This window comes from Ochotona curzoniae, unplaced genomic scaffold (assembly GCF_017591425.1).
Source record: "Ochotona curzoniae isolate NIBS_2020 unplaced genomic scaffold, NIBS_Ocur_1.0 scaffold_4701, whole genome shotgun sequence".
Classification (NCBI taxonomy): Eukaryota; Metazoa; Chordata; class Mammalia; order Lagomorpha; family Ochotonidae; genus Ochotona; species Ochotona curzoniae.
This window is the reverse complement of record NW_024467122.1, coordinates 73,622,665-73,648,916: the sequence shown is the minus strand read 5'-3', so window position 1 is coordinate 73,648,916 and position 26,252 is coordinate 73,622,665. Positions and strand designations below refer to the sequence as shown.

The 26,252-nt window shown below is 43.2% G+C and overlaps 1 protein-coding gene across 3 annotated transcripts in view; it reads right to left on the bottom strand.

The window, feature by feature from the left end:
- Nucleotides 1-25,992, bottom strand: part of LOC121148471 (Fanconi anemia group I protein-like) — a 57,817-nt gene extending 31,825 nt beyond the window's left edge. For all 3 annotated transcript variants that reach the window (XM_040968537.1, XM_040968536.1, XM_040968538.1), the window contains exons 1-13: nt 25,895-25,992; nt 22,921-22,993; nt 19,127-19,257; nt 16,697-16,856; nt 16,562-16,619; nt 10,869-10,910; nt 9,759-9,882; nt 9,176-9,261; nt 7,564-7,690; nt 6,791-6,880; nt 5,173-5,309; nt 2,595-2,775; nt 1,619-1,706 (exon numbers count right to left, since the gene is read on the bottom strand). In XM_040968537.1, coding sequence (XP_040824471.1) covers nt 1,619-1,706; nt 2,595-2,775; nt 5,173-5,309; nt 6,791-6,880; nt 7,564-7,690; nt 9,176-9,261; nt 9,759-9,882; nt 10,869-10,910; nt 16,562-16,619; nt 16,697-16,856; nt 19,127-19,257; nt 22,921-22,993; nt 25,895-25,990 — 1,393 coding nt within the window. In that variant the 5' untranslated portion in view covers nt 25,991-25,992. The remainder of the gene's footprint in view (nt 1-1,618; nt 1,707-2,594; nt 2,776-5,172; nt 5,310-6,790; nt 6,881-7,563; nt 7,691-9,175; nt 9,262-9,758; nt 9,883-10,868; nt 10,911-16,561; nt 16,620-16,696; nt 16,857-19,126; nt 19,258-22,920; nt 22,994-25,894) is intronic.
- Between the last annotated feature and the right edge of the window lie 260 nt (nt 25,993-26,252).

Genomic DNA, 26,252 nt, shown 5'->3' with positions numbered 1-26,252 from the left:
TTGGAAAAGCAGATCAGATTTATGGAGAGGAGGAGACACAGAGAAAGATCTTCCATCTGCGGGTCCACTCCCCAAGTGGTAAAAACAGCTGGAGCTGAGTTGATATGAAGCCAGAAGCCAGGAGCCAGGAGCTTTTTCCAGGTCTCCCACGTGAGTGCAGAGTCCCAAGGCCATCCTCCACTGCTTTCCTGGGCCACAAGCAGGTAGCTGGATGGGAAGTGGAACAGTTGGGACACAAACTGACACCCATAGGCAATCCTGGCTCTTGCAAGATGAGGACTTAGCCATTGAGCCATCCTATTGTGCCTAAATTATCTTTGTAAAGGAAATACTAAAGTTAATAATTCAGGAAAGCTGAAGAATTTACAAGGGAGGATATTGGTAAAAGAAAAAGGTTGTACAGAAAGAGCACTTTTACAATTTGTAGGCATGGGCCCGGCGGCGTGGCCTAGCAGCTAAAGTCCTCGCCTTGAACACACCGGGATCCCATAGGGGCGCCGGTTCTAACCCCAGCAGCTCCATTTCCCATCCAGCTCCCTGCTTGTCGCCTGGGAAAGCAGTCAAGGACAGCCCAAAGCCTTGGGACCCTGCACCCGTGTGGGAGACCTGGAAGAAGTTCCTGGATCCTCGCTTCAGATCGGCATAGCATCGGCCGTTGTGCTCACTTGGGGAGTGAATCATCGGACGGAAGATCTTCCTCTCTGTATATCTGACTTTCCAGTAAATAAATCTTTAAAAAAAAAAAAAAGATTTGTAGGCAGTGGGCCTGGTGCAATGGCCTTGGAAATCCCAAAGCCTTGGGACCCTGTTCCTGCGTGGGAGACCCAGAAGAAGCTCCTTGCTCCTGGCTTAGGATCAGCTCAGCTCCCTGTGTTGTGGCCATTCGGGGAATGAACCAATGGATGGAAGACCTTTCTCTTTGTAATTTTGCCTTTCAAATAAATCTTAACAATAACAAATCTGTTGTCAGCAGAGTTCTGGAGTGATAACGTGGGTGAGGAAACTGTTTGAGACGTCAAAGAATCACAAGATAGATTCATTTCCAGGGGTCACAAAGATATTAAGCAGTTCATATTTGCAACAGCTGAAATGGAGATACTTCAACATGTAAGGCTGAGTACTTATTACTTCAGCAACGAAACAAAATTGGTCCCAGATTAAAGACTACCCTGGTTTTGCCTAATACAACATTAAAATAACCAACAAAATAGTAAATGTTTTCCAAGAAAATTGGAGCTACAAGAGAAATAATCTGGAAAATAATGTAAAATTCATACAAAGTAGACTCCACATGCATGCCAAGGACCCAACTACTTCAGCTATCACCTGCTATCTCAAGAAACTGGAATAGCAAGCAGAGCTGAGATTCCAACCCAGACACTCCTATATGACACACAAGCATCCCAACTTTGGTTACCCCAAGTGCTGTCACAACTGCTAGGCCAAATTCCTGATCCAAGATTTATGGTTTCACTGGCATCACAATGAGAGTTACTACAATAAACTATGCTATTGTCATAAACAAAACAAAACAAACAGCGCTCTTTGAGGACCAAATCATGGTGTAACACTTAAATATAAAACATTCCCAAGAAGTTATCCTTTTGAAGTCCAATACCTAAGTAATGACTGATGGGAGAGGTTGCTCTGGTAACAACTCGGTTGAAGATTTGCTCCAAAATTTCTTGTCTGACCATCTCATGAATCTAGAAAGAAGAGAATCAACAAGATATTCCTAGGTGACCCTCAGCTTGTGAGGGAGCAATGGCTTGGATACAGGTGAAACTTGATTCGACCTCACAGATAAAACAGAACACACTGTGAATCATCTGGAAAGACAGTCAACTCTTCCCTCTTGTGCTCAGATGCTTCTCTAGCAGAACACCATGTCTACACATCCAAAAGCAGATCACATGAAAACACTACCACCTCTGAGTTTCAGCATCAAACAGGAATAATTCTGCAACATATCTACTACATGCTAGTACCCATAGTTCTGACAGAACACACAACTTTCCTTCTAAAAATTAAAATTTAAAACCCATGAAAATATCTAAAAGCTGAAGTCTTTACTAACGTCAGACCTTCTCTACTTTTCCAGTTAGATGTCAGATGAGATTTCTTGGAGAGGTCAGTGACTTAGTGGCAACTTATATGCTCTACAGCTGCTCTGACAAGGCAAACATTTATCTAAAATCAAATGGAACTTCTCTGAAGTTCTGAAAATATAAATGTTAAGCAAAAATGCATTCTAAGAATGTTTTAATTTAAGCCATATTACTAAAAATTACATAGATGCTGATATATGTTAATTAGGGAGAAATGGGATGAAAGGTATATAGGAATTCTTTGTTGCATTACTACCTCACAATTTCTGTCTTGTAAATTTCAAACTGTTCTGAAATAAAGCATTAATAAACAAATAAGAGAGGACAATTTATTTAAAGAAAAGCTACATCTGTTACCTTCCAATACATCCCAATTCCTATTACATTTTGCCAAGATGCCACATATTCAAGCTTTATTATTTGTGAACTCCCAGGAAAATTATCATGATCTATTTACAATATCTTTTAAATAAAATTAAGTCTCACCCTGAATGTTTCCAACAGGATACGAGCTCCCAGCTTACATGCTTGCTGGCTTGGCATTCTAGAAAGACCCGAGCTGGTTTCAGTGGTTTTTCCATCAAGGATCTTCTTGGGCCCATATGAATCCATTAAAATGAAACCAAGGTCCACCAGGCCTTGAGTAACATGATCCCAGCAGTGAACACTGAAAAGAAAACAAAACTAGGTTAAGAAGAAAAACTTATTAAGAAACTTCGCCTTTATACTCATGTTATACACTTCCAAAATTTAACCTGGATAACCAACACACTGCATATGAAACTTACTTCACAGCATCAAAACAAAAACAAAATCTTAAAAGCTTTCATGAAGGAAAGAACAGACTATCTACAATACAACAAATCAGGTAAGATTCTCAGATTTTTCCTTAAAAATTCAAGATAGAGAAACAATTTTAAACTTAAGTTTTACAACTGATCAAATTATTGTTCAAGTGTGAAGTTAAATAGTAAAGATAATTTCAGATATGAAAAGACTCAAAGTATGCTAGTCACAAAACATAACAGAATTATTGCAAAATAAATATTTATGGCACATTTTCAAGAGAAAGGCATGTGATTCAAAAAACATCTGAGAACAAATGAACATAAAAAAACAGAAAATGTATTAAGTTTTGCTTGTTAAGAATAACCTTAAGGGCCCGGCGGCATGGCCTAGCAGCTAAAATCCTCTCCTTGAACGGGCCGGGATCTCATATGGGTGCCGGTTCTAATCCCTGCAGCTCCACTTCCCTTCCAGCCCCCTGCTTGTGACTTGAGAAAGCAGTCGAGGACGGCCCAAAACTTTGGGACCCTGCACCCACGTGGGAGATCCAGAGAGGTTCCTGGTTCTTGGCTTTGGATTGGCGCAGCACCGGCTGTTGCGGTCACTTTGGGGAGTGAATCATCGGACGGAAGATTTTCCTCTCTGTCTCTCCTCCTCTCTGTATATCTGACTTTGTAATAAAAACAATAAATAAATCTTAAAAAAAAAAAAAAAGAACAACAACCTTAAAATGAGGATGGCAAGAAGAGGAGCTTCAGTGGTCCGCCTTAGGAGACTGTCTCTTAGGAGCTGCCTCTTCCGACTGTTAAAAGCTCATATGGTAAACAGTTAGCCTAACCTGGAAGTTCTTTTCTTTCTCATCAGTGATGCTTTTCTAGTACATTAGTGCTTTGTATCTCTAAATATCTGTAAGTAAATATCCAAGACATCAACACAGCTGAATGCAGCAAACCACAGAGGGGTATGGAAGCGTTTACAATGTCCATTACCTCATTTTCTCCCACTTGGATTAGGCCACACACATATCAGTATCTTTGAATCATGCAGGTCTCATTAATATTGTGCACCTTGTTCCAACCTCCCTAACTCAACAGCCTCAAACTCTTTCCAAGTTATTGCAACTTGTTGCTAATGTCTCACAGTCTTCAGGAATCTATACTATTTACAGACATTTCTAGGTCCTGTGGTTTATAGACTATGGAAAGTTGACAGCTTTCTAGAATTTCCCTGGTTAGTGTTTATTTCTTTAGCCCAACTTGGAGATAGGGTATGCAAAATACAGGAAACCCAATATAAACTTTGAGAAAAAGACTAACCAGATTCAGGGCAGATAAAGGATGCAGCTAGCAGATCAAACATTCAGAAACCATGAGATCTCATTTAAAATTTGCCCTATGCTAAATTCATATAAATTCAAAGTTAAGTTACATTATGAAACTTTAAGATATAAAGACACAAAGAAAGAATGACACAGTAAAGACTATTACAATAGCCAATGCTTATACCGCAATTAAAGATAAAACCCAGAATGGTTTACCGAAATTTTCATGAGGTTTTAAATGATTTCGTCTAAACTGCTCATTAATAATTCAGTCCCAATCATCATCTTCAAATTTCAAGTCTACAAACTCTTCATGTAGCTTATTCATTTAAAAAGTCAATAAAGATTTAGGCTATTAGATTTGTGATGTCACACACAGAACAAAGACACACATTCTTTCAGTGTATTCCTGCTGTCAAGGGAGCCAAGAAATCAGGCTCTGAGATTGAAGGATCTTTCTGCTAGCATTACTTGACTGATTTTAAAGGAACAAAACGTATTAGTTGAGACCGGCTCAATGGATAAGTCCTTGCACATGCCAGGATCCCATACAGGCAATGGTTTGTGTCCCGGCTGCTCTACTTCCAATCCAGCTCCCTGCTTACAAGCTGGGAAAGCAGAAGAGGATGGCCCAAAGCCTTGGGACCCTGCAACTGCGTGGGAAACCCAGAAGAAGCTGATGGCTTTGGATTGGCTCAGCTTTGGCATTGTGGCCACTGGAGAGTGAACCAGAGGATGGAAGATCTGTCTCTCTCCTCTCAGTAAATCTGCGTTTTCTAAAAACCAACCAACCAAACAAAAAACAAAAACAAAAAGAAAAACGGGATATTTTAACAACAGCTACATTCATGTTTTCTCTGATGAGTCATAATATGGTACCTTATTTTACTTTAAAAAATAAAAATCTTGTAAACTCAGAAATCTCACAAACCCTTGGGATATGGTTCACCAACTCACCTATGGCTTATCACTTCTAAGATCATGGCTGAAACACACGTTCTATGAGGCACTAGTTTCTGAAGAAATTTTGAGCCTTGGAGTAGCTGAAGATCCTTAAAGCTTTTTATAACAGAAGTTTTTAAAAGATCAAACACCTAATACAGTGAAAATACAGGAAAATGAAGCAAAATTATAGCTCATGCTATGAATCTTAACTTTGTAAATATTCCTAAGAGCTTCTATTCATTTGCATCTCTATTTAACTGTTTAATTAGATGAGAACTTAAAATGAGTTGAAGACAGCCCTTTCTTAAGTAACAAGAAGGGCTAAAAGTATTATTAACTACAACTTGAGAACACAGGAGATAAAAGGAGTGACAGATTTTATATTTTCAACTAAATAATTCATTCATTTCAAGTGGGTAAGGGAAAATTTCTTGGAGAGCTGCATACAAAACTGCTGGTGACTATGTAGGCGAAGCCTTTGCTGTCACTCCCACCTCACCTGCGTCCCACAGTAAGAAGAACCTCTCACCAAACAAGCTTCCCAGCAGCCTCCAGGGAACATCAAAGGCCTGTGTGTCTCCCAGCTTTATTGCTAGCAGGACAGGGGCAGAATTAAGAAAGGATTCTGGGGCCCGGCGCGGTGGCACAAGTGGTTATAAGTCCTCGCCTTGCATGCCCGGGATCCCATATGGGCGCCGGTTCTAATCCCGGCAGCCCCGCTTCCCTTCCAGCTCCCTGCCTGTGGCCTGGGAAAGCAGTCAAGGACGGCCCAAAGCTTTGGGAACCTGCACCCACATGGGAGACCCGGAAGAGGCTCCTGGCTTTGGACCGGCATAGTATCGGCCGTTGCGGCTCACTTGGAGAGTGAATCATCGGACGGAAGATCTTCCTCTCTGTCTCTCCTCTCTGTATATCCGCCTTTCCAATAAAAAATAATAAAAATAAATCTTTAAAAAAAAATAAGAAAGGATTCTGGGAATTTACTCAAAGGAAATGCAATCAGAGTATGAAAGTTATTTGTATCCCAATGTTTACGGCAATTCAGGTCACAATAGCAGAAATAGGAATCATCTCAGACGTCCATCCACTGATGACTGGACAAAACAAATGTGATGTGTATGCACTATGAAAGCTCAGTCATAAAGGAAGAATAAAATCTTTGTCTTCTGGAAATCATTGTGCGTAGTGAAATAAGCCAGTTCCCAAAGGACAAATATGTTTTCTCTGACATGTGGTACTTAACACAGAGCACAAAAAAATGCCAATGGAGACAGATAATTGTGTGTGCGATTTTGACTGTTGCTCTTGTTTACACTCCTGGAGAACTATGACTTCTTTACTTTTTACTTGTTGAATATTATGACTTGTGGTGTACTGAGCCTGTGATTAAAGTGTATAGATATGTTTTTGCAGAAACTGAAGAAAAAAAAAGAAGGAAGGAGGGGCATTACGGGAGGGAGGATAGAAGAGAACGAGATATGGTTGTCTTAGACTGTACCTATGAAATACATAAAACCTGTTGCCTTAATTTAAAAAATTATAATTAAAAACAAAAATAAAAGGAAAAGATAATGAAGGCAGATTGTTTTCTTACTAACTACACAATAAACCAAATGTCATTTAAAAATACCTGTTCCTCAAATCTTTGTATTCTTGCTAGTGAGAGAAGCAGAGCAATGCTGAAGGGACATAGGTTACTGGAATCTCCTTGCTGTCCTGCCTAGAAGACAAAATAAAAGCAACCATTTTAATTATCCAAAATATAAGTCATAGCCTGCTTAAAAATAGATCAATGAATGGATCAGAAACTTAAATGTAACTAAAACTGTAACTTTCAAAAGAAAACACACAGATAATTCTACAGATCCAAGACTAAAGATTTCTCAGAGACAATACTAGAAGCATTCTCTCCTACATGATTTATAAAGCAGGTCTCACCATCATTCCTAACTTTTATGCTTTGTGTTACATACGGGCTCTGGCTTAGCCAGGCCCAGTCCCAGCTACTGTGGCCATCCGAGAACTGAACCAGCGCTCAGCGGTCACAGCACTTGGACCATCCTCCACTGCTTTCCCAAGCACAATAGCAGGGAGCTGAACTGGAAGCTGAGCAGCTGGGACTCAAACCAGCAGCCATATGGGACGCCAGAAGCACAGGGACTAGACCTGGTATGCAAGGGCGCTCACCCTGATATTAGATACTGTGAGGGAAGGTCTTTTAAATTAAATGTCCTTGTTTGTTTATGGATATTTCCACTGCAAATATTACCCAAAAAGGGGGGGGGGGGGGGGACCTGTAGTAGATACAATTCTATACTATTTCTGATTCCTGTCACTAACTGACTTAAAAGAAGCTTAAATTCACATACTCTTCTCTATATCACAAGATGACTTTGGCAATACCTTTAAGTGTTTCAGGAGTTCTCGGCCCAGTTCACAGTCCAACTTAATGGCAAACACAATGTGTAGAATGATGGTGCCTTCCACATGACGGAGTTCATTTGATGGCATCGTAACAAGATCCAGCAGCCTACAAGATTCAACAGAAAAGCATGAGCTACAGTTTGAGAGAGAGGTAGGTGCAGATGCTCCAATCAACAAGCGTCCAGGCTGAACTCGCCTATCAGAAGAGATGGCAGATTCCATTTCTCCCACTCTGTATCCTTTTTACAATACAACTTCTTGAAAGAATAAACTTTATGTTTTCTTCCCAGTCCATTTCAATTCAAATAGGCTTCTACCCTTCCCTTTTCCCCCTCCAAATTCCTTTTAATTTTGATTTCTGCAAAGGTCACAAACATCTCCAAGTTTGCCAAACATGGGAGTCTCTCGTTAATGCCTCAGCAGATCTGACAAAGTCAGCACTGGGTCATTTGACACTTTTTTCCTCCAAGAATTTCCCCTCTTAGTTTCTTGGGTGCTGTCACTGGCCTTTTCTCAAATTTCTTGCTGGCTTATGGCCGCTTATTGTTTGAAATTTAAGTGGAATCCTAGCTCAATCTTGGTTTCTTTCTCTCCCCAGTTTCCCAGGTGATCCCACCAGTCCCACAACCTTAGTTCCTTCCGACTGTGTCCCTCCCTACAAATCCAGACTAACTGCTCAATACACACACCTTTGTAGGATACTAACGTACATCTCAAACAAATCATGGCCCAAACCTGCTTCTATTGGTAATTCCCAACACAGTATTCAACCATCTCCTAACCAACTGCTCAAGCCAAACAACTAGGAGTTATGAAACAGAAGCAATGGCAGCCACGGGATTAACAGTACCAATTCTGCAAGCTAACAATCTGGATCCAAATCCCAGCTCCACTTCTTCCAGCTGGGTAACATCTGGAAATTTTAATTTCTTGGACTTTTGGGGTTCACATCCATAAGACATAGGCCAAACAGAGTTCTAAGGTTTCAAGTACTCAGAACAGCAATGGCCCCAAATAAGCAATCTATAAATGTTTGCTAAAAAGAAATGTAAATATTTTCTCAGATGCCACACTTTCTCCTGCCTTTTTACTAATGATTGCCGGACCCAAGAATTTTCTCCCTGATCTACATACAGTGGCTCATATCATGCAACAGTTAAAACAGCACTTTCTCAGAAAAGCTTTTTCTGACCCAATCTACTAAAAGCACCTTCGCATCATGGTTCTATCACCCTCTTTATGATCAGCAAAGCATCTTCCACGCTATTTTGTTCACACTAAAATTTAAGTTTCACAATATAGAGAACTTATCCGAGTAGTTCATTATTGAGGTCCCAAGATCAGCTTCTAGCATAAGAACGAACACTTAATTGTGAGACCTTAAACAAAGAATAACTGCTATTTTCCTGAAGGTAGAAATGAAAGAGCTGAACAATCTATATTATTCTGTTAATCTTATTACTAAGCAGCAAGAAGAGGATTAGGGAAGTTTTTCACTAAAGTGACTGTAAAGAATGAAAGTGAATATAGTGAAGTTATTAAAATAAGAATTAGTACAAAACTTCTTTATTTCTACACTATTATTACTTACTTATCACCACTCTGTTCGTCATTGTACTTTTTATCCAGTTCATTGAAGAAAGCTATCATTCTTTCCAAAACATTCTTTCTGTTTCCCTGAAGAAATGCACAATTGGTAAGGTATCCCAATTAAATGGCAAGATAAGTAGGCGGAATTTATTTTCAATTTAAAGGGGCAGTTTTAAATAATCAAGGTGAAATCGAGCCATGCTAAGATTATATAGAACATTTTCATTATTAAATATGATTTAAAATTTCTCTAAGGGACCTATAGTCCACAGCTTTTTAGAATGTTGATCCCTTGTACTACCACAAGAAAATGTGATCAAACAAGAGGTAATGCAGATTTTCATTCACTGAGGGGTGTGATCTATTTACTAGACATGAATTATCACACACAAAATGAAGGCAGAGACTCACATATGTCTACAACCTCCTCACCTACGTAACTCACATTAATAAGTAAATTTAGATTAAAAATAAGATAGAAAAAAGAAATTATGCCCTGGTATGTAAACTCTGTATATAAGTAAGCTGAATGGCCATACAGGTCATACCACCAGCACTGAAGGGAAACAATGCTTAACTCGTACCTTTGAAGAGACAACCAGAAGCTGATAGACTAAAGCTGGTATTTCTTGAAGATTTAACTTGCAGAGTATGCTCAACACTTTTTCCAACACAATTTCCACCTCTTCTGCTGTCAGAGGGACATCTCTGGGGATTGAAGATTTAAAAAAAAAAAAGATTTATTTATTTTAATTGGAAAGTCAGATATATAGAGGAGAGGATCCTGTCTCTGCTGGTCCACCCTCCAAGCAGCTACAACAGCCAGATGATCAGCTGATCCGATCCTATCTGAAGCCAGGAGCCAGGAGCCTCTCCCTGCTCTCCCACGTGGGTGCAGGGTCCCAAGGCTTTGGGCTGTCCTCAACTGCTTTCCCAGGCCACAAGCAGGGAGCTGGATGGGAAGCGGGGCTGCCAGGATTAGAACCGGCGCCCATATGGAACCCTGGCACATGCAAGGTAAGGACCCCAGCTGCTAGGATACGGCACAGGGACTTGAATTAAAGATTTTAAAAGTTATAGCAAAAACCTCATGTCTTGTTTTTAGATGCTTGTTTCAGTGTTTTAAAATGGTTAAAATTTAAACTTTTTCAGAAACATATTTAGGATCAATATTAGTATAACTGTTCTTAGAAAAAAAAAAAACATTTATTCTGATTGGAAATGCCGATTTACAGATGGGCGAAACAAAGATCTTCCACCTGATGATTCACTCCCCAAGTGGCCACAATGGCCGGAGCTGAGCCAAGAGCCATGAGTTTCTTCTGGGTCTCCCACATGGGTGCAGGGTCCCAAGGCTTTGGGCCGTCCTCCACTCCTTTCCCAGGCCACAAGCAGGGAGCTGGATAGGCAACGGAGCATTGGGACACAAACTGTCCCTTTTGATTTTTCTCTTACAAAGAGCCTTCAAGGGGATAAACAACCTTACATATAGTAAGTCATCTTGACGGGAAAAAAAAATCAGTTATATTTCAAATAATTAAAATCAAAAGGGTTGGGACAAGGAGGAAATTATGTAACGGAACAGAAGAACAGGCAAGCTGAGGTGAGAGTGGTGACTGCACTCACTGGTTCCGTTTCTAGTACATAGAAATTCATAAAGCAGGATATTAAGAGAAAAAAGGAATGCTGCTTACTTGAACATGGAGGTCAGTCGGATTACATATTTCTGATTCCACCTGGTGAAAGAAAATGACAAAGAATGTGAAAGCTTGCTGCAACTTCTTTTTATACAACATGTGAAGAAAGAAAAAACAATCCCTGTTCACGTTTTAATTTTCTAACACCTGGAAATTAGACCAAAGAAATATCACTGAAAACAACAAAATAATGGGTTGCAACCTATCGGCCTAGCAAAATCAGTCTGAAAATATCTAATGCTGGTAAGACCGTGAGAAACAGAGGACTATTTTTCAAGACTTCAAAAAATTTATTTTGGCTGTGTTGCACTAAAAAAAATTGTGAGAAACACAGCTCACATGTCATTTTAGGACATGTATAAGATGTTTCCAATACTCATCAACTTGAAAAATATGTTTAACTACAAACTCACTTAATGTAAAATGTTGTTTGGATATGCAAATATATTCATTTGCAACTCTTGGCTACAGCAAAAGATTGGAAACAACTAAATAATCTAACAACTGGAGATCAAAATACCGACTATTAAAAGAACCGACACAGAAAGGTGTGTTAAATGAAAAATACAAAACATAACACAACTATATAAATTCCTGTGTAACTAATCTTAGGCATTTTCTTGTTTATCTTAAGTAACAGAACTGTCTTTATTTGGTTGCCTATAAATTTTCACCTTTGAAATGTCTTCCTATATTTAATATACAATGAGTATAAGTTTCACGGAACGGCTCTACTATCTCTTACATATCCTAATTTACACATCTGTATTACTGTAGGCTTGCACTGGTTACAAATCTCTGTGTTGAACGTATTCATGTTCGAGTTCTTATATGTTAAGTCTTTCCTTAGGATAGATGCCTAGAAAGACAATACTGGCTAAAGGATACAAATAATCTCTTGGCATATTATTTTTTTTAGAGATTTATTTATTTTTACTGGGAAGTCAGATTTTACAGAGATAAGGAGAGAAAGACAGGATCTTCTGTCCATTGTTTCACTCCCCAAGCAGCTGTAACAGTCAGAGCTGAGTCGATCCAAAGCAAGAAGCCAGGAGCCTCCTCCAGGTCTCCCTCACAGGTGCAGGGTCTCAAAGACTTGGGTTCTGCCCGACTGCTTTCCTAGCCCACAAGTAGAGAGCTAGATGGGGAGTGCAACAGCTGGGATTAGAACCGGCACCCATATGGGATCCTGGTACGTGCAAGACAAAGACTCTAGCCACTACGCTACGGCACCAGACCCAAATAATCTCTGTATATTCTACTCACTCACTCATACAAAAGCAAAAAGCAAAGTAATCAAACCAAACAGATAAAACAGAAAGATGACTTTCCCAGCCTTAAGACCTTAGAATTTCAACAGTTAAGAAAACGAAATTGCTAGGTTTCAGACTGACAGTAAACAGAAACTGTATATGTAATCTCAGAGCAAAAAATGCAGTAAATAATCTCTTTCTCAAAAATTCATCCCAGATTAGCTCACACTGGTAAATCATAACTAAACAAACAAACAAAGCAGGGATGGCACTGAAAACTTCAGAGATAAATTCCTGAAGAAACTGTTAGTTCTGGGGCTGGTGTGACAGCTCTATTAGCGAATCCTCTGCCTTGCACATGCTGGGATCCCATACGGGTGCCAGTTCGTGTCCTAGATGCTCCACTTCCCTTCCAGCTCCCTGCAGATAACATGGGAAAGCATTGGAGAATGGCCTCAATTCTTGGGACCCCATACCTACATGGGAAATAAGGAGGAAGCTCCTGGCTATTATGTTTGTATCGGCTCAGCTCCAACCCTTGTGTGGCCAGTTGGAGAGTGAACCAGCCGACAGAATTTTTCTCTCTCCTTCTCTCTGTAAGTCTGCCATTCCAATAAAAATAAATAAATCTTAAAAAAAAAAAAAAAAGAAGAAGAAAAGAAAAAAATGAACGAAGGAAGGAACCTTTAGCTCGTTTCTGGGCCCAGTTGAGGCCTCAGAAAATTCTACATATAAATCAAAGCCTCTTCAGCCCATCTGCCTGCCAGATGTTCAGAGCCAGAGGGGCTGAGCAGCCCCTGGGGTGGGCTCCCAGGCAGCAGGGCTTGGGGCAGTGGGATTTTGAGGGGGGGAATGCAAGGACCTTTAAGGTTCAGACAGAAGCACCAGCCCTCATATGATAGCAGAGCTGGGCCAAAGCTGAATAGCACTCACTGGTGCACACTAAAGCCAGGGCTGGGGGCCTGCCTGGCTAGATGACAGTACTCACCAATGAGAGTTGAAAAGGGGGACGGGTAATGTTAGGCTGGACCATGGCACTACTCAACACACAAGGAAACTGAGTCCGGGAGCAGATTCTGTGAGGGTATGTGGGCCCACCCCTGAGATCTGCAATTTCAGCTTGTTTCCTTAGAGCTAGGGGTAGCGACAGTCTGAGCTAGGCATGACCATGGAATCCCCGGCCACTCAAGGGTGCTGGGGTTGGGTACAGGCTGGGTTGTTCCAGGAAGCAGCACCCATAGACACACCCAAGAATACAGTGTAGGGTGCACTGGGCTGCAACATCCACCGCTCATACACATGCAGGACAGAAGCAGCCTACGACCAATTAGGGCCCAGCACCCACTGGCATGGTCAAGGTCAGGGTCTGGGGACGAGTCTGGTGGAAAAACTAGGGAAACTCTCCTAATGGGCCATTGCTGCCACCGGTGAGCATGTGATTCAGGCCTGGGTGTTGGTCAGACTGGGGAGGGTAGCTCCATCTGTCCCGTCTGTGTGGGGAGGTTTGGGAAGGGAGTGGACCAGGCAGGGACAGGATAACCTTGGCTCACTGGCAAGTGCAAGAACCAGGCTGGAATGAGGGGCATGTAGGGCTAGGCTATCACACCTGCTGGTTTGCATGAGTCAGGGATTAGAGTGGATTGGGCAGGCCCAGGCTGTACCACTTGCCAGCAAGGTTGTGACTGAAGGGGCCCAGCACAGCAGCCTCCTGGTTAAAGACCTTGCCTTGCACACGCTGGGATTCCATATGGGTGTTGGTTCTAATCCTGGCAGTACCACTTCCCATTCAGCTCTCTGCTCGTAGCCTGGGAAAGCAGTCAAGAGATAACCCAAAGTCTTGGGCTCTTGCACCTGCATGGGAGACCCAGAAGAAGCTCCTGGCTTTTGGATTGGCTCAGCTCCAGGCATTGTGGCCACTTGGGAAGTGAATCAGCTGATTAAAAGATCTTCCTCCCTCCCTCCTTCTCCTCTCTGTATATCTGCATTTCCAATAAAAAAAAATCTTTAAAAAAGTTGGGACTGGGCCCGGCGCGGTGGCGCAAGTGGTTAAGTCCTCGCCTTGCACGCCTGGGATCCCATATGGGCGCCGGTTCTAATCCCGGCAGCCCCGCTTCCCTTCCAGCTCCCTGCCTGTGGCCTGGGAAAGCAGTCGAGGACGGCCCAAGGCTTTGGGACCCTGCACCCGTGTGGGAGACCCAGAGGAGGCTCCTGGCTTCGGATCAGCATAGCATCGGCCGTTGCGCTCACTTGGGGAGTGAATCATCGGATGGAAGATCTTCCTCTCTGTCTCTCCTCTCTGTATATCTGCCTTTCCAATGAAAAAAATAATAAAAATAAATCTTTAAAAAAAAAAAAGTTGGGACTGAGGGCTGGCTGGGTCAGGTCAACATGCAGCATCCGGTGGATGCTATGCAGAGCTGGGTCACAGCAAACACTACCATGCGTAGACTGCGGCTGGGAACAGGCCTGGTTAGGGAGATAAAGGTATGTCCCAGCTAAGCTATGGTTTCCACCAGTGAGCACAACAGCCAGAATGGGGGTGGTGGTCTGGGCTGGACATGGCTGTAGTCTCTTTCGGCATGGGTGTGGATAGGGACTGGGATGCACCAGATTGGGCTAGACTCCAGCATCTACTGGTGCTCATGAGAGCCAGAGTGGATATAGGACAGGCTGGGCTAGGTTTCTGTTCCCATTGGGCCACATGAGAGCTTTGTCAGGGCATGGACCAGGTATGATTGGGCTGTAACACCCAACAATAAGAACCAGGTTGGGTATGGGCCAGTTGGGCAAGGCCACTGTTCCTGCCAGGACAGGACGTGGACTAAGTCAGACTGGGCCAAGGACCCAAGAGTGCGCATGAGATCTGCCACTGAGAGAAGACCCTAGAGAGGACTTTGGAGAACTCCTTTGCGACAGCACAGTCCCTGTGGGTGAACACAAAAGCCAAAGCAAGGAGCACCTCACAGCAGACCAGGTTACAGTACCTGCCAGCATACGTGTGGCTCAGGTATGAGAGTGGGCCAGGCTGGGCTAGTTCGTAATACCCTCTGGCAGATCTGAGAACCAGGATGGGGTGCAGAACAGGCTGGGGCTGGCTGCATCACCAACCAGTTCACATTAGGGCTGGGACTGGGGGCTGACTGGGGGCTGACTGGGTTGGGCGGCAGCTCCAGCCAACACAAGCTGGAACTGGGGACAGACTGTGCTGGCCAGGCTATAGCAACCACTAGCAAATGCCGAGGCGAGATGAGCCACAGCACTCACTAGCACACAGAGACCAGAGCTGGGGGGTGGTGAGCCTGGTAGGGGAGTAGTGAGGACTCCACTGGTAGGCCACTGCTCATGCTGGTGAATGTGAGAGCCGGAACTGGGGGCAGACCAGGCTGGGGAGGGCTACAACACCTGATGGCCTACATGTGAGCTGGGTTGGGAGACAGCCAGGCTGGGCTAACCGGTTATATCTACTGGTACAAGCAAGAGCCAGAGTAAGGGCATGCAGGTTGGGCTTTGCAGCAGCATTTGTTGGCAAATGCTGTGACTGGGGACAAGTTCTATAGAGCTAGACTGCAGAACCACCTGAAGAGTATAATATCCAGGGGAGGGAATGCGTGCAGTGTAAAAGGTTGTGGGCTCCTCTCTGATGGGATGCAGCTCCCACTGGTAAGCATGAGAACCAGGACTGGGGGTGGGCCTGGCTGAACAGGCAGTGGCAACCGCTGGCATGAATGTGTGCTGGAGGGAGGAGTTGGCTGGGTTGAGTTAGACATCAATGGCCAATGATGTATACAAGATCTCACTGGGATGTGTGGCAGGCCAGACCACACCAGTCCACTGCACATGCTGGCAGGCACAGGAACCAGAGCAGAGTTCCGGTCCAGAAAGGGTTTTTGGGGGTCGCTCTGACTGGGCTGCAGCTCCCCCTGTGATACATGGGGGCCGAGCATGTGTTAAGCAGGGGAGGGCTGCGCCACAGCACTCACTGGTTTACTAAGGATGGAGAGCAGAACAAACTGATCAACTACAAAACACCACTGCAGTGAAGCTTGACAAAAAACATTTGGGCTAATAAAGACCTACAGATGGACTATGACAGCCAATCGATCGTAGAAGGATTTCCTCATCTGTGGAGCAGTGATAGCAGCAGCATCTCGGAACTATCAAAACCACATGAGCAGGATCCTCAGAAAATGTTCCACAATGGGGAGCTGGGATGACATCAGGTGGCAGATCCCCCATCCCCCGGGTAGCATGGCTGTTGAGAGGCTAGGCATGGTTTCTCCTCTTGTAATCCCCTCTCCCCCATACACAGGAAGAAAAAAAAATGTGTAAACAATGGTCTCACCCACTCTCCTTGACTGTTCACACCTGATCAACTATGTAAACATCATCAAAAATAAAATAAAAAATAGAAAATTTAAAAATAAATAAAAGTCTCACCTGCTAGAACAGAGGGTGTTGATCAACTGCTTCTTACATTCTTCCCCATTCAGTTCCTCTGAAATGCAAAATACACTGAGAAACCAATTTTCATTAAGTGAGAAAAGAAGTCCATTAAGTTGGAAAAATAATTACCTTTTCCATAAGCCAGATTTTCCTTTTTAGTTGCCAGGGCAGTGAGAATGATAGGTAATAACTCCAAAGATTTTCCAGTCTCTAGCGTGCCGCCCTCTTTGATAGCATTAACAAAGTCTTTGGCTAATTCAACCAATACTGATCCTGGAAAACGGTGAGCCTGAAAGGTCATGGGGTAAAGCAAATCTTCAACAAAAATCCAGTGCTTGATATTTGTTTCCAAGAAACAAACATTTACTGCAATAGCTGAATGAAGACCCTGAGAGAGAATCACAGAGTTGACTGGCTCTGACAACTGTTGTGGACTTCAACTAACTCCATCAATTCCTTGGTGTTTTCAAATAGGACAAGCATTCAAAGATAGAGTAAGGGTCTTCAAAAAAAATTTCATGAAAACATGGCAATTAAAAGTTTAAAATTTTATTTTCATATAAATAAATCTGAAATCCAGGTTGGGCACTGTGGTACAGTGGATTAAGCCATTGCTTGGTACAACTGGATTCCACACTGAAGTGTTGGTCTGGTCCTGGCTACACCACTTAAATTCACCTCCCTGCCAATGCCCGTGGCGTCAGCAGACTAACAGCTCAAGAACTTGACTTCTGACCCACCCTTAGGCCCAACTCATATATATGCTGACCAGAGCTGCAGCCCAGCCCGGCCTGACCTGTCCCAACCCTGGCTCTTGCACTCAGCATCGGGAGCTACAGCCTCACAAGGAAGTTCCCCAAGTTCCTCTACTAGGCCCACCCAGGCAATGGATCTCATGTGTGCCAGCAGGTACTGCAGTCCAGCCTGACATGGCTGGCCCCAGTCCTGGCATTCACTAGAGGGCACTGTAACTTAGCTTGAAAGGCTGCACCCATTTCTGCTTGCAAGTGTCAAGTGAGTGCTACAGTCTAGACCCACCTATCCCACACTCATTCTGGCTCTCCTAAGTGCCAGCAGGTGCTACAACTCACCCAGTCTGACCCCTTCCCAGACCTAGCCCGCACGTATGCTGATGGATGCTGCGGCCTTACCCAGCCTGGCCTGCCTACAGCCCTGGCACTTATACTCGCCAGTGTCCCCAGAGTTCCCTTATCAGGTCCTACATGTGCTGGCAGGTGCTTCGACCTGGCCTGGCATGGCCCATCATAGTCTCAGCTCTTACTGGTGGGTTACAGCCTAGGCCTTCCAAGTGTAATCCATATTGGCATGCTTCTCATGCATACCAGTTGGTGCTAAGGCCTGCCCCAGCCCAGCCTGTCCCTAGATCTGTTCCACACAAATGCTGCTGAGTGCTGTAGCCTTGCCTTGCCTGACCCACCTCTAGCCCCTGCACTTGTGCTCCCCAGCAGGAGCTGCAGCCAAGTAGGGGAGTTCTTCAAGTTCCCCAATCAGACTTGCTTCCAACCCCAGACAGATCTCACACATACCAGCAGAAGCAACGGTCCTGCTTGGCATGTCTGCCCTCAGTCCTGGCCCTTGCATGTGTTGGTAGATGCCACAGCCTAGTCCCACCCAGGCTTTTCTCAGCCCTGGTTCATGCAAGTATCATGTGGGTTCCTGTAAGTTCTGTGGTCCAGCCTGACTCAACCCATCATTACCCTAGCCCCCTATGCAAAATGGTGGGTGCTACAGTCCCACAGAGGGAAGCCCTCAAGTCCCCCACAGAATCTATTCCCAGACCCAATTCTCTTACATTCTGGTTTAATCTGCAGTCCAAACTGATGTGGCCTACCTCCTGCTCCCACACTCACAGGCAAGTATTGTGGTCTAAATAAGCCAGGTTGCCCACATGGTTGGGCACCTAGGGCTGACCCAGATATACCCTCCAGTGTACCCCTCTAACTCACTCCATCTCAGCTCCCTCACCTACCTGAGATTCAGTGGTCACCGTGTCTGTGGACGCCCCTAAAAGTCATTCTTCCCCTGTCAAACATACCCTTAGCTGCTCCTGCTCCAAATGTCCCCAGACCCACTTCACTGGGCAATCTGCAGCCCTGACCCTCTCCCCACCCACCTAGTGGTCGGGGTGGCATGTCCTAATCTGCAGTTCCTGGCTTTTCCCACATATCTTTAAAATGAAACAAAATAATTCACTATGCTGGCATATCAGTATAATTAACACAAATTTGGCATTAACCAGGTCCAAAATGCCCACCAGCTAATGGCTGCTTTTCTCCTACAAGTGTAACATTATGCATTTTAATAGCATGGATTTTTCGTGAATTTCTGAAGACCTCTTGTATATCCACAGAGTAAAATTTAACGTACACATTTAGAGACTTAATGCTCTACTCATTCACTTCTTTTTTTAAACAAAAACTCTTATTTATATATAGCAACTAAGAAGTTTGGCATTTAAGTTTTTCTTTCTGCAACAAATTACAAATGCCCCGAAATCTGTAACAAAGCAAAGAAACTTTTATTTTCCACCTTACTTACCTCCAGCATCAGTAATCCTATGATCTCAGACGCTACTTCTTTCTGCAAAGTTCCTGATTCCAGCAACTCAATGCAACATGAGTATATCTTATGTCTCCTAAGGGTGCCAGTTTCCTCAGAACAGGGGGAACCTTATTGTTTTAAACAAGCAATAGGAAATTAAAAAAAAAAAAATTCTTACAAGGTTGTAGAGAAAAACAGGAAAATCGAACAAATTTACTGTGTAAGAGAAAAAAATCCAACTACCAATTACTATGGTATTTAGAACACCAATACTAAGAGGCCTTGAAAGAGTGCTTAACTGAGCCACAGTAAAAGGCTTGAGATGTCATCTTTTACTGATTTTTAAATTAGCATAGAAGACTATCCTATAGCGTTTTCAGTGCCCACCCAATTTATTTAATACCTTCAATACACTTTATTTCACTTTTTTATTTTTAAAGATTTATTTATTTTTATTGGAAAGGCAGATATACAGAGAGGAGGAAAGAGAGAGAGGAAGACCTTCCGTCTGATGGTTCACTCCCCAAGTGAGCGCAACAGCTGGAACTGAGCCAATCCGAACCCAGGAGCCAGGAGCTCTTCCAGGTCTCCCACGTGGGTACAGGGTCCCAAGGTTTTGGGCCATCCTCAACTGCTGTCCCAGGCCACAAGCAGGAAGCTGGATGGGAAGCAGGGCTGCCAGGAATAGAACTGGCGACCATATGGGATCCCGGGGTGAGGCCCTTAACCACTGTGCCACCGTACCAGGCCTCAATATACTTTATTCCAAAACATGATCTCTAAGTGTCACTAATAGGAATGATAAAGTAATAAGGATATTGGAAATTCTCTCTTCCATAAAAGGTACAACACTGACAAAAATGATTAAAATCAACTAATTCAGATCTCTGGAAATCAATCAAAGGTTGCAACAATCCAAAGAGTGTTGATTCAGCAAGAACAGCTGGTCTCACAGAAGAGGACTAGAGCTTCTCCAGAGCCTGCTTTCCAGGTAATAGTCACTGACCTGTCTGGCTGTTCACTAGAAACTCCCAGAGCCAGTAGTATGTGACAGCAGGCTAAGCCACCTCCAACAATGCTGGCATCCCATACCGGTGCTGGTTCTAGTCCCAGCTGCTCTACTTCCAATCCAGCCCCAGTAATGTGTCTGGGAGATCACTAGAAGATGCTCCAAGTGCTTGGGCCCCTACCACTCAAGTGGGAGATCTGGAAGAAGTTCCTGTCTTTGGTTTGGTCAGCCCCAGTTATCGTAACCATGTGGGGAGTGAACCAGCAGATGAAAGATCTCTCCCTCCCTCTTTCTCTGTAACTCTGCTTTTCAAATAAATAATTTTTAAAAACAAAAACAAAACAAAACAAAAAAATCTTTCTTTTCCCATTACCAAGGGTTGTCTTTATTTGATCCGATCAAAAACTCAAATGCTGTACACAATCTTTACCTTTGTCTAAATCAGCTGCAACTGATATTAATAGCTAAAATAATGTTAGTTAACAGCTAATAATGATAATAATTAAAGCAGAAGTTAACAGTTGGGCAAGTGTAGGAATTCTTCGTATGCCTAGTATGCTTAGTATGCTTCGTTTTCTTAGTGTGCTGCTCAGGCCCAGGAATTACCATGGCAAGCAGGGAACAGGTCCTCTCAGGGTTGGGCACTCATTCCTCACAGGGCTACCCCTGGCAACCTCACTGGATGCGTGGGAAGGCTAAGCTCTGAACTGGCTGCCTGGCAGAGGCGATGATAACAGTAGGGAAGCCTGTGTTTTGGCTAAGCTGTAGGGAAAGCTTCCTGACTGAGTGCTAATCTGAGCATAAAAGGGATGATCAACCACCTCTAACTCAACTGCCCAGAACCAACAGGATAAACAATAAACAACTAATCATGTCGCTGAGTCTCTGTGATCTTTTCCTTTTTTACAAGATCTTCAGATCTTGGTAATGACACGCTGGAAGCAACCTGCCCATTCATTCACCTGGGAGTGTGTCAAGAACCCTAGTCCCTGCTATTAATCTTAGTTCTTTGCTCATTTCCTGTCCTTCAGCCTTGCTTCTTGCAGGAATGCTATGTGTTGCCATGCAACAGGCAAGCAGGTTTACTCCTAAAACTTTTAAATCCTGGAGCTTGTTCATATGAGTAATATTCTGACATATTTTTGAGAATATAGAAATTCATCCACTAGGGTTTTTATGTATCTAGCAAAGATCTGAGAAGGGCTGACATTGTGGTTCCGTTAAGCTGGTGGATGACAGATTCCTACATTGCAGTGCTGGCTCAAGTCCCAAATGCTCCACTTCCAATCTCACTCCTTGCTAACATGCCTGGGAAGGTGTGGACACCCGCCATCCACATGGAATTTCAGGCTGCTGGCCTGAAGGTGGGAGTCCAGCACAGTAGTTAAATCAGTTTGGGATGTCCCAGAGCCTGGTTAGAGTCCTGTCTCCATCACATAGATCTTCCTGCTAACCCATACCTTGGGAAACAACGAATGATGGCTCCAAACCACTCGGCTCTCTGCCACTCATCTGGAAGATCCAGACTGAGCTCCCAGCTCCTAGCTTCAGCCTGGCTCACTTCTTGCTATGGCAAACATTTGATAAGTGAACCTGCAGACAGAACTTTATCCTCCATTTGTCTATCCAACTCTGTGCTTTAAATTTAAAAAAATTACATTTATTTTAAAATTTGATTTAAAACAACAAAGTATTTAGGAAAGATCATCAGTTTACTGAAAGTCTACTTCAACCACTACAAAATATCACAGAAATTAATAAAGACAAGTAAATAAAACGTTCACAGGCTGAAAGAGTAAATAAAGTTAGTTCCAATACTATCCAAAACAATCATCAATATCAAAATAATTTCTATTCTTGCCTACTTGTATTTTCCCTACTATACACTGTAAAATAAGGTTTCTACTTTTTTCTTTTCCTTGGAAAGTCAGATTTACAAAGAGGAGAGAGAAGAAAGATCTCCCATTTGCTGGCTCACTCCCCAAGAGGACACATCGGTCAGAGCCAGAAACCAGGAGCTTCCTCTGGGTCTCCCATGCAGATGCAGGGTCCCAAGGTTTTGGGCCATCCTCAACTGCTTTTCCAGGCCACAAGCAGGAACCTGAAAGGGAAGTGGAGCAGCCAGAATACGAACTAGTGCCCATACAAGATCTTAGCTCTTGCAAGGCGAGGACTTAAGCCATGAGACTACTGTACTGGACCTAAAATAAAGTATTTTAAAATGTCAACTAAAGGGGCCCAGCACAGTGGCATAGCGACTAAAGTCCTTGCCTTGAATGCGCTGGGATCCCATATGGGCTCCAGTTCTAATCCAAACAGCTCCACTTCCCAGGACGGCCCAAGGCTTTGGGACCCTGCACCCGTGTGGGAGACCCGGGAGAGACTCCTGGCTTCGGATCGGCATAGTACTGACCGTTGCGCTCACTTGGGGAGTGAATCATCGGATGGAAGATCTTCCTCTCTGTCTCTCCTCTCTGTATATCTGCCTTTCCAATAAAAAAAACAAAAAACAAAAAACAAAACAAAACAAAAAAAACATTGTATCCTTACAGGCCCTCAAATCAGCAATACAACCTCAGGTGGCCATTTCAACTCCTTGCAGACAAATTATTTAGGTCCACTAGCTAGAAAACTTCTGTTTTGGCTGATTACACAGAATCCCCAAAACACAAAAAATGTTCCAATGGGGCCTTCAAATAGTAAGAAAAGTAATCTTCTATGTCAAAATAAACAAATCTACCAAAGAGTCCAACCAGAAAGAAGAGAAAATAATAACAATTACCTTTAAAGACAGCTCTCAGGAATGCTCCAACATTTCTTCCTTTCACTGCTTGATTCTGAAGATGATTAGTCAACTGCAATCAAAGAAACAAAGAAACTTCATGTCTCTGGCAACAGCTCCTCTACTACAACAATCTAAACACTCGTAGGAAAAGCACTCAAATGCTGCATTCAGGCCCAAAGTGCTAAATATCAAAAATGCTGGATAAAGGAAGACCTTCCGGGGGCACAATGGCTCAACTGGCTAATTTTCCATCTCCAAGTACCAGCATGGGTGCTGACTGTGTCCCAGCTGCTCCACTTCCCATCCAGCTCCCTGCTTGTGGCTTGGGAAAGCAGTCAAGGACGGCCCAAAGCCTTGGGACCTTGCACCCATATGGGAGACCTGAAGAAGCTCCTGGATCCTGGCTTCAGATTGGCTCAGCTCTGGTCCTCATGGCCACTTGGGTAGTGAATCATTGGACAGAAGATCTTCCTCTCTATCTTTCCTCCTCTCTACATACCTGACTTACCAATAAAAATAAAATAAATTGAGGTTAAGCCGACTCCACTCACTGTTACTAATTCAGCAGATCTAATGCAGAGCTCAGAACCACCACTCTGAAGTCAAACAGGGAATGCAGGGGTACTAATAAACAAGCCAAAGGAGTTCAGTCAACAAAGCTCAATGGAAATGGATGAAACTATTCAGCAAGACAAGGAAAAAAGAGAAGCATTAACACTCAACAAAGGTCAGTAACAGAGAGGGATACTCAGAAAATCTTAGACTAACAAAACAGTGAATTTTCAGTGTTTCCATAACAATTCCTGGCCTTATTTTTTATATGAATTTTACAATATCTAGGTAAACAAAATAATCCACTGAAATTGTTACAAGCATTGCATTAAACATTAACAATTTACCTCAGGAGAAATATACACCTGGATCATGCTGGAACTCTCTAACTGAAAACAACCAATAACTTATAGTTGGGAGAGAGAAAAAGGCTGGCCAAGTGACCTGGCAAGCTAATCCTCTGCCTATAGAGCTGGCATCCCCTATGGGCACTAGTTCATGTCCCAGCTGCTCCAATTCAGCTCTCTGCTAGTGGCTGGAAAAGCAGCACAAAACGGTCCAAGCCCTTGGGGCCCTGCACCCACCTGGGAGACCTGGAAGAAACCCCTGGCTCGCAGCTTTCGACTGGCCCAGCTCCAATGAGCAAATGCAGCCATTTGGGGAGTGAACCAGTGGATAAATCACTCTCTTTCTCTGTAATTCTTTCAAGCAAAAATAAATTAATCTTAAAAAAAAAGGCAGTACTATTTATTTGAAAGGCAGTTACACAGAGACAGAGAGAGGGGGAATAAGACATCTTTTACCTATGAATTCATTTCCTAAATCCTTGCAATGGCCCAGGCCAGAGCCAGGCCAGAGCCAGGCCAGAGCCAGGGCCTGGAGCTCCACCCAGGTCTCCTGCCAGGATTTCAGACAGCCAAGTGCCCGGGGCCACCTCGTGCGGCTTAGACATGCACTAGCAGGAGCTGGATCCCAAGTGGACTCACAACACTGTTCATACGGGATGCTGGTGACACAGGCAAAGCCTTAACTCACTTTTCTATCATTTACAAGTGTTTCATAGTTATCTCACAGGGGTGTTGGGTATTTCTTAAGTTTATTCCTAGTTTAACTTTGTATCTACTATGAATAGGACTTTCTCATTCGCTGTGTAGGGTTTATCACAAACTAGATATTGAAAACTTGAGGTTTATCATAAGCCAAGAACACGCAGGGTGTGATGGTTTGTCTAGGAACCATTGCAATCTCCCCTTCAAGTCTCTCTCCCTTGTAAATTACAGAAGAAGGCCTCATCACCCCAAGGCTATATCCTCTCTCCCTTTGTTCAGCTTGCATATCCTGGTCTTTGTAAGAGGAGCTTTGTCACCCTGGTTTTGGGGGAAATAAGTCTGTGTGTTCTCAGACAATCCTAAAAGCATCATCCTAAAAGCATGGATTGCACAGTGCAGTTTAATAAAATCTTTCTCTGTTAAGCACCTTCTCCTTGTCTGTTTGATCAATCCTGACAACTGTGATCTTATAATTGGTTATCACATTGCAATGAAGTTAATGATTCCTTGATGAATTCTTGCCTAGAGATGATATTATCACTGACTCTCCAGGGTTTTCCAGGTATACAATACTGTCATCTACAAAGAGAGATTATTTTGCATCTTCTTTTTCAATTCATAAGCCTCTGATAGTTCTTCCTAGCTAGCAGACCAGGGCAACATTCAATGCCAGTGGGGAGAGTAGGCACCAGAGCTTTGTTCTATACTTAATGGAAATGCCTTTACGCTTTCATATTGAGATGCTAACTCTTGGATTCAATTTCATGTTTTATCACAGTATGGGAATAGTTATACATTTCTTTTTTTCAAACTTTAGGAATTGATCTTGAGTTTCGTCAAATGCTTCCTCTGATCTATGAAGATAATCTTAGTGTTTATAGCAATAAGCTTTCCAATACTGAAAATTGTAAGTCAATGTGTTAAGCCTCACTTCATCATAGTATATGATTCTGTTTAACGTAGGGTTTTTTTTTTTTTAAAGACTATTTCATTTTTATTGAAAAGTCATATACAGAGAGGAAGAAAGAGAGAGAGGAAGACCTTCTGTCTGATGATTCACTACCCAAGTGAACACAATGGCCAGATCTGAGCCAATCTGAAGCCAGGAGCCAGGAACTTACTTCCTCCAGGTCTCCCACGCGGGTGCAGGGTCCCAAAGTTTTGGGCCGTCCTTGACTGCTTTCCCAGGCCACAAGCAGGGAGCTAAATGGGAAGTGGAGCTGCCGGGATTAGAACCAGTGCCCATATGGGATCCTGGCGCATTCAAGGCGAGGTCTTTAGCCGCTAGGCCACGCCGCCAGGCCCGACTTTTGTTTTTTGTTAAAATGCTTCCAAATACTAACACTACTAAGTAACCTCATTATACTCACATCATCTCTGTTTAGGGTCTGTAGGAACTCCTGCAGTTTGTCTGCTGTTCTTTCTGCTGCAAGAGATAAAATTGTCTTTTCCATTTTTGTGCTCATCCGGGACCTGTAAGGAAAAAAATGTTGAAAAGGAAGATTTAGAATAGAGAAATTTAACTTGCTTCTTTGCCTTCTGTACTTTACTTGTCTTACTTGCTGAGAATAGCTGAATAGGATGTCTTTGGTAAATGATTAGGTTCAATTGGGATTCAGGATACAAAATTCAACACTGGCCCTGAGATAAGTATCTCAGGAGGAATCAAGGTAAAATAGTGAGGAGCTGAAAAGTCTCTGACTTCTTGGAGGAGGCTCCAAAGGTCTG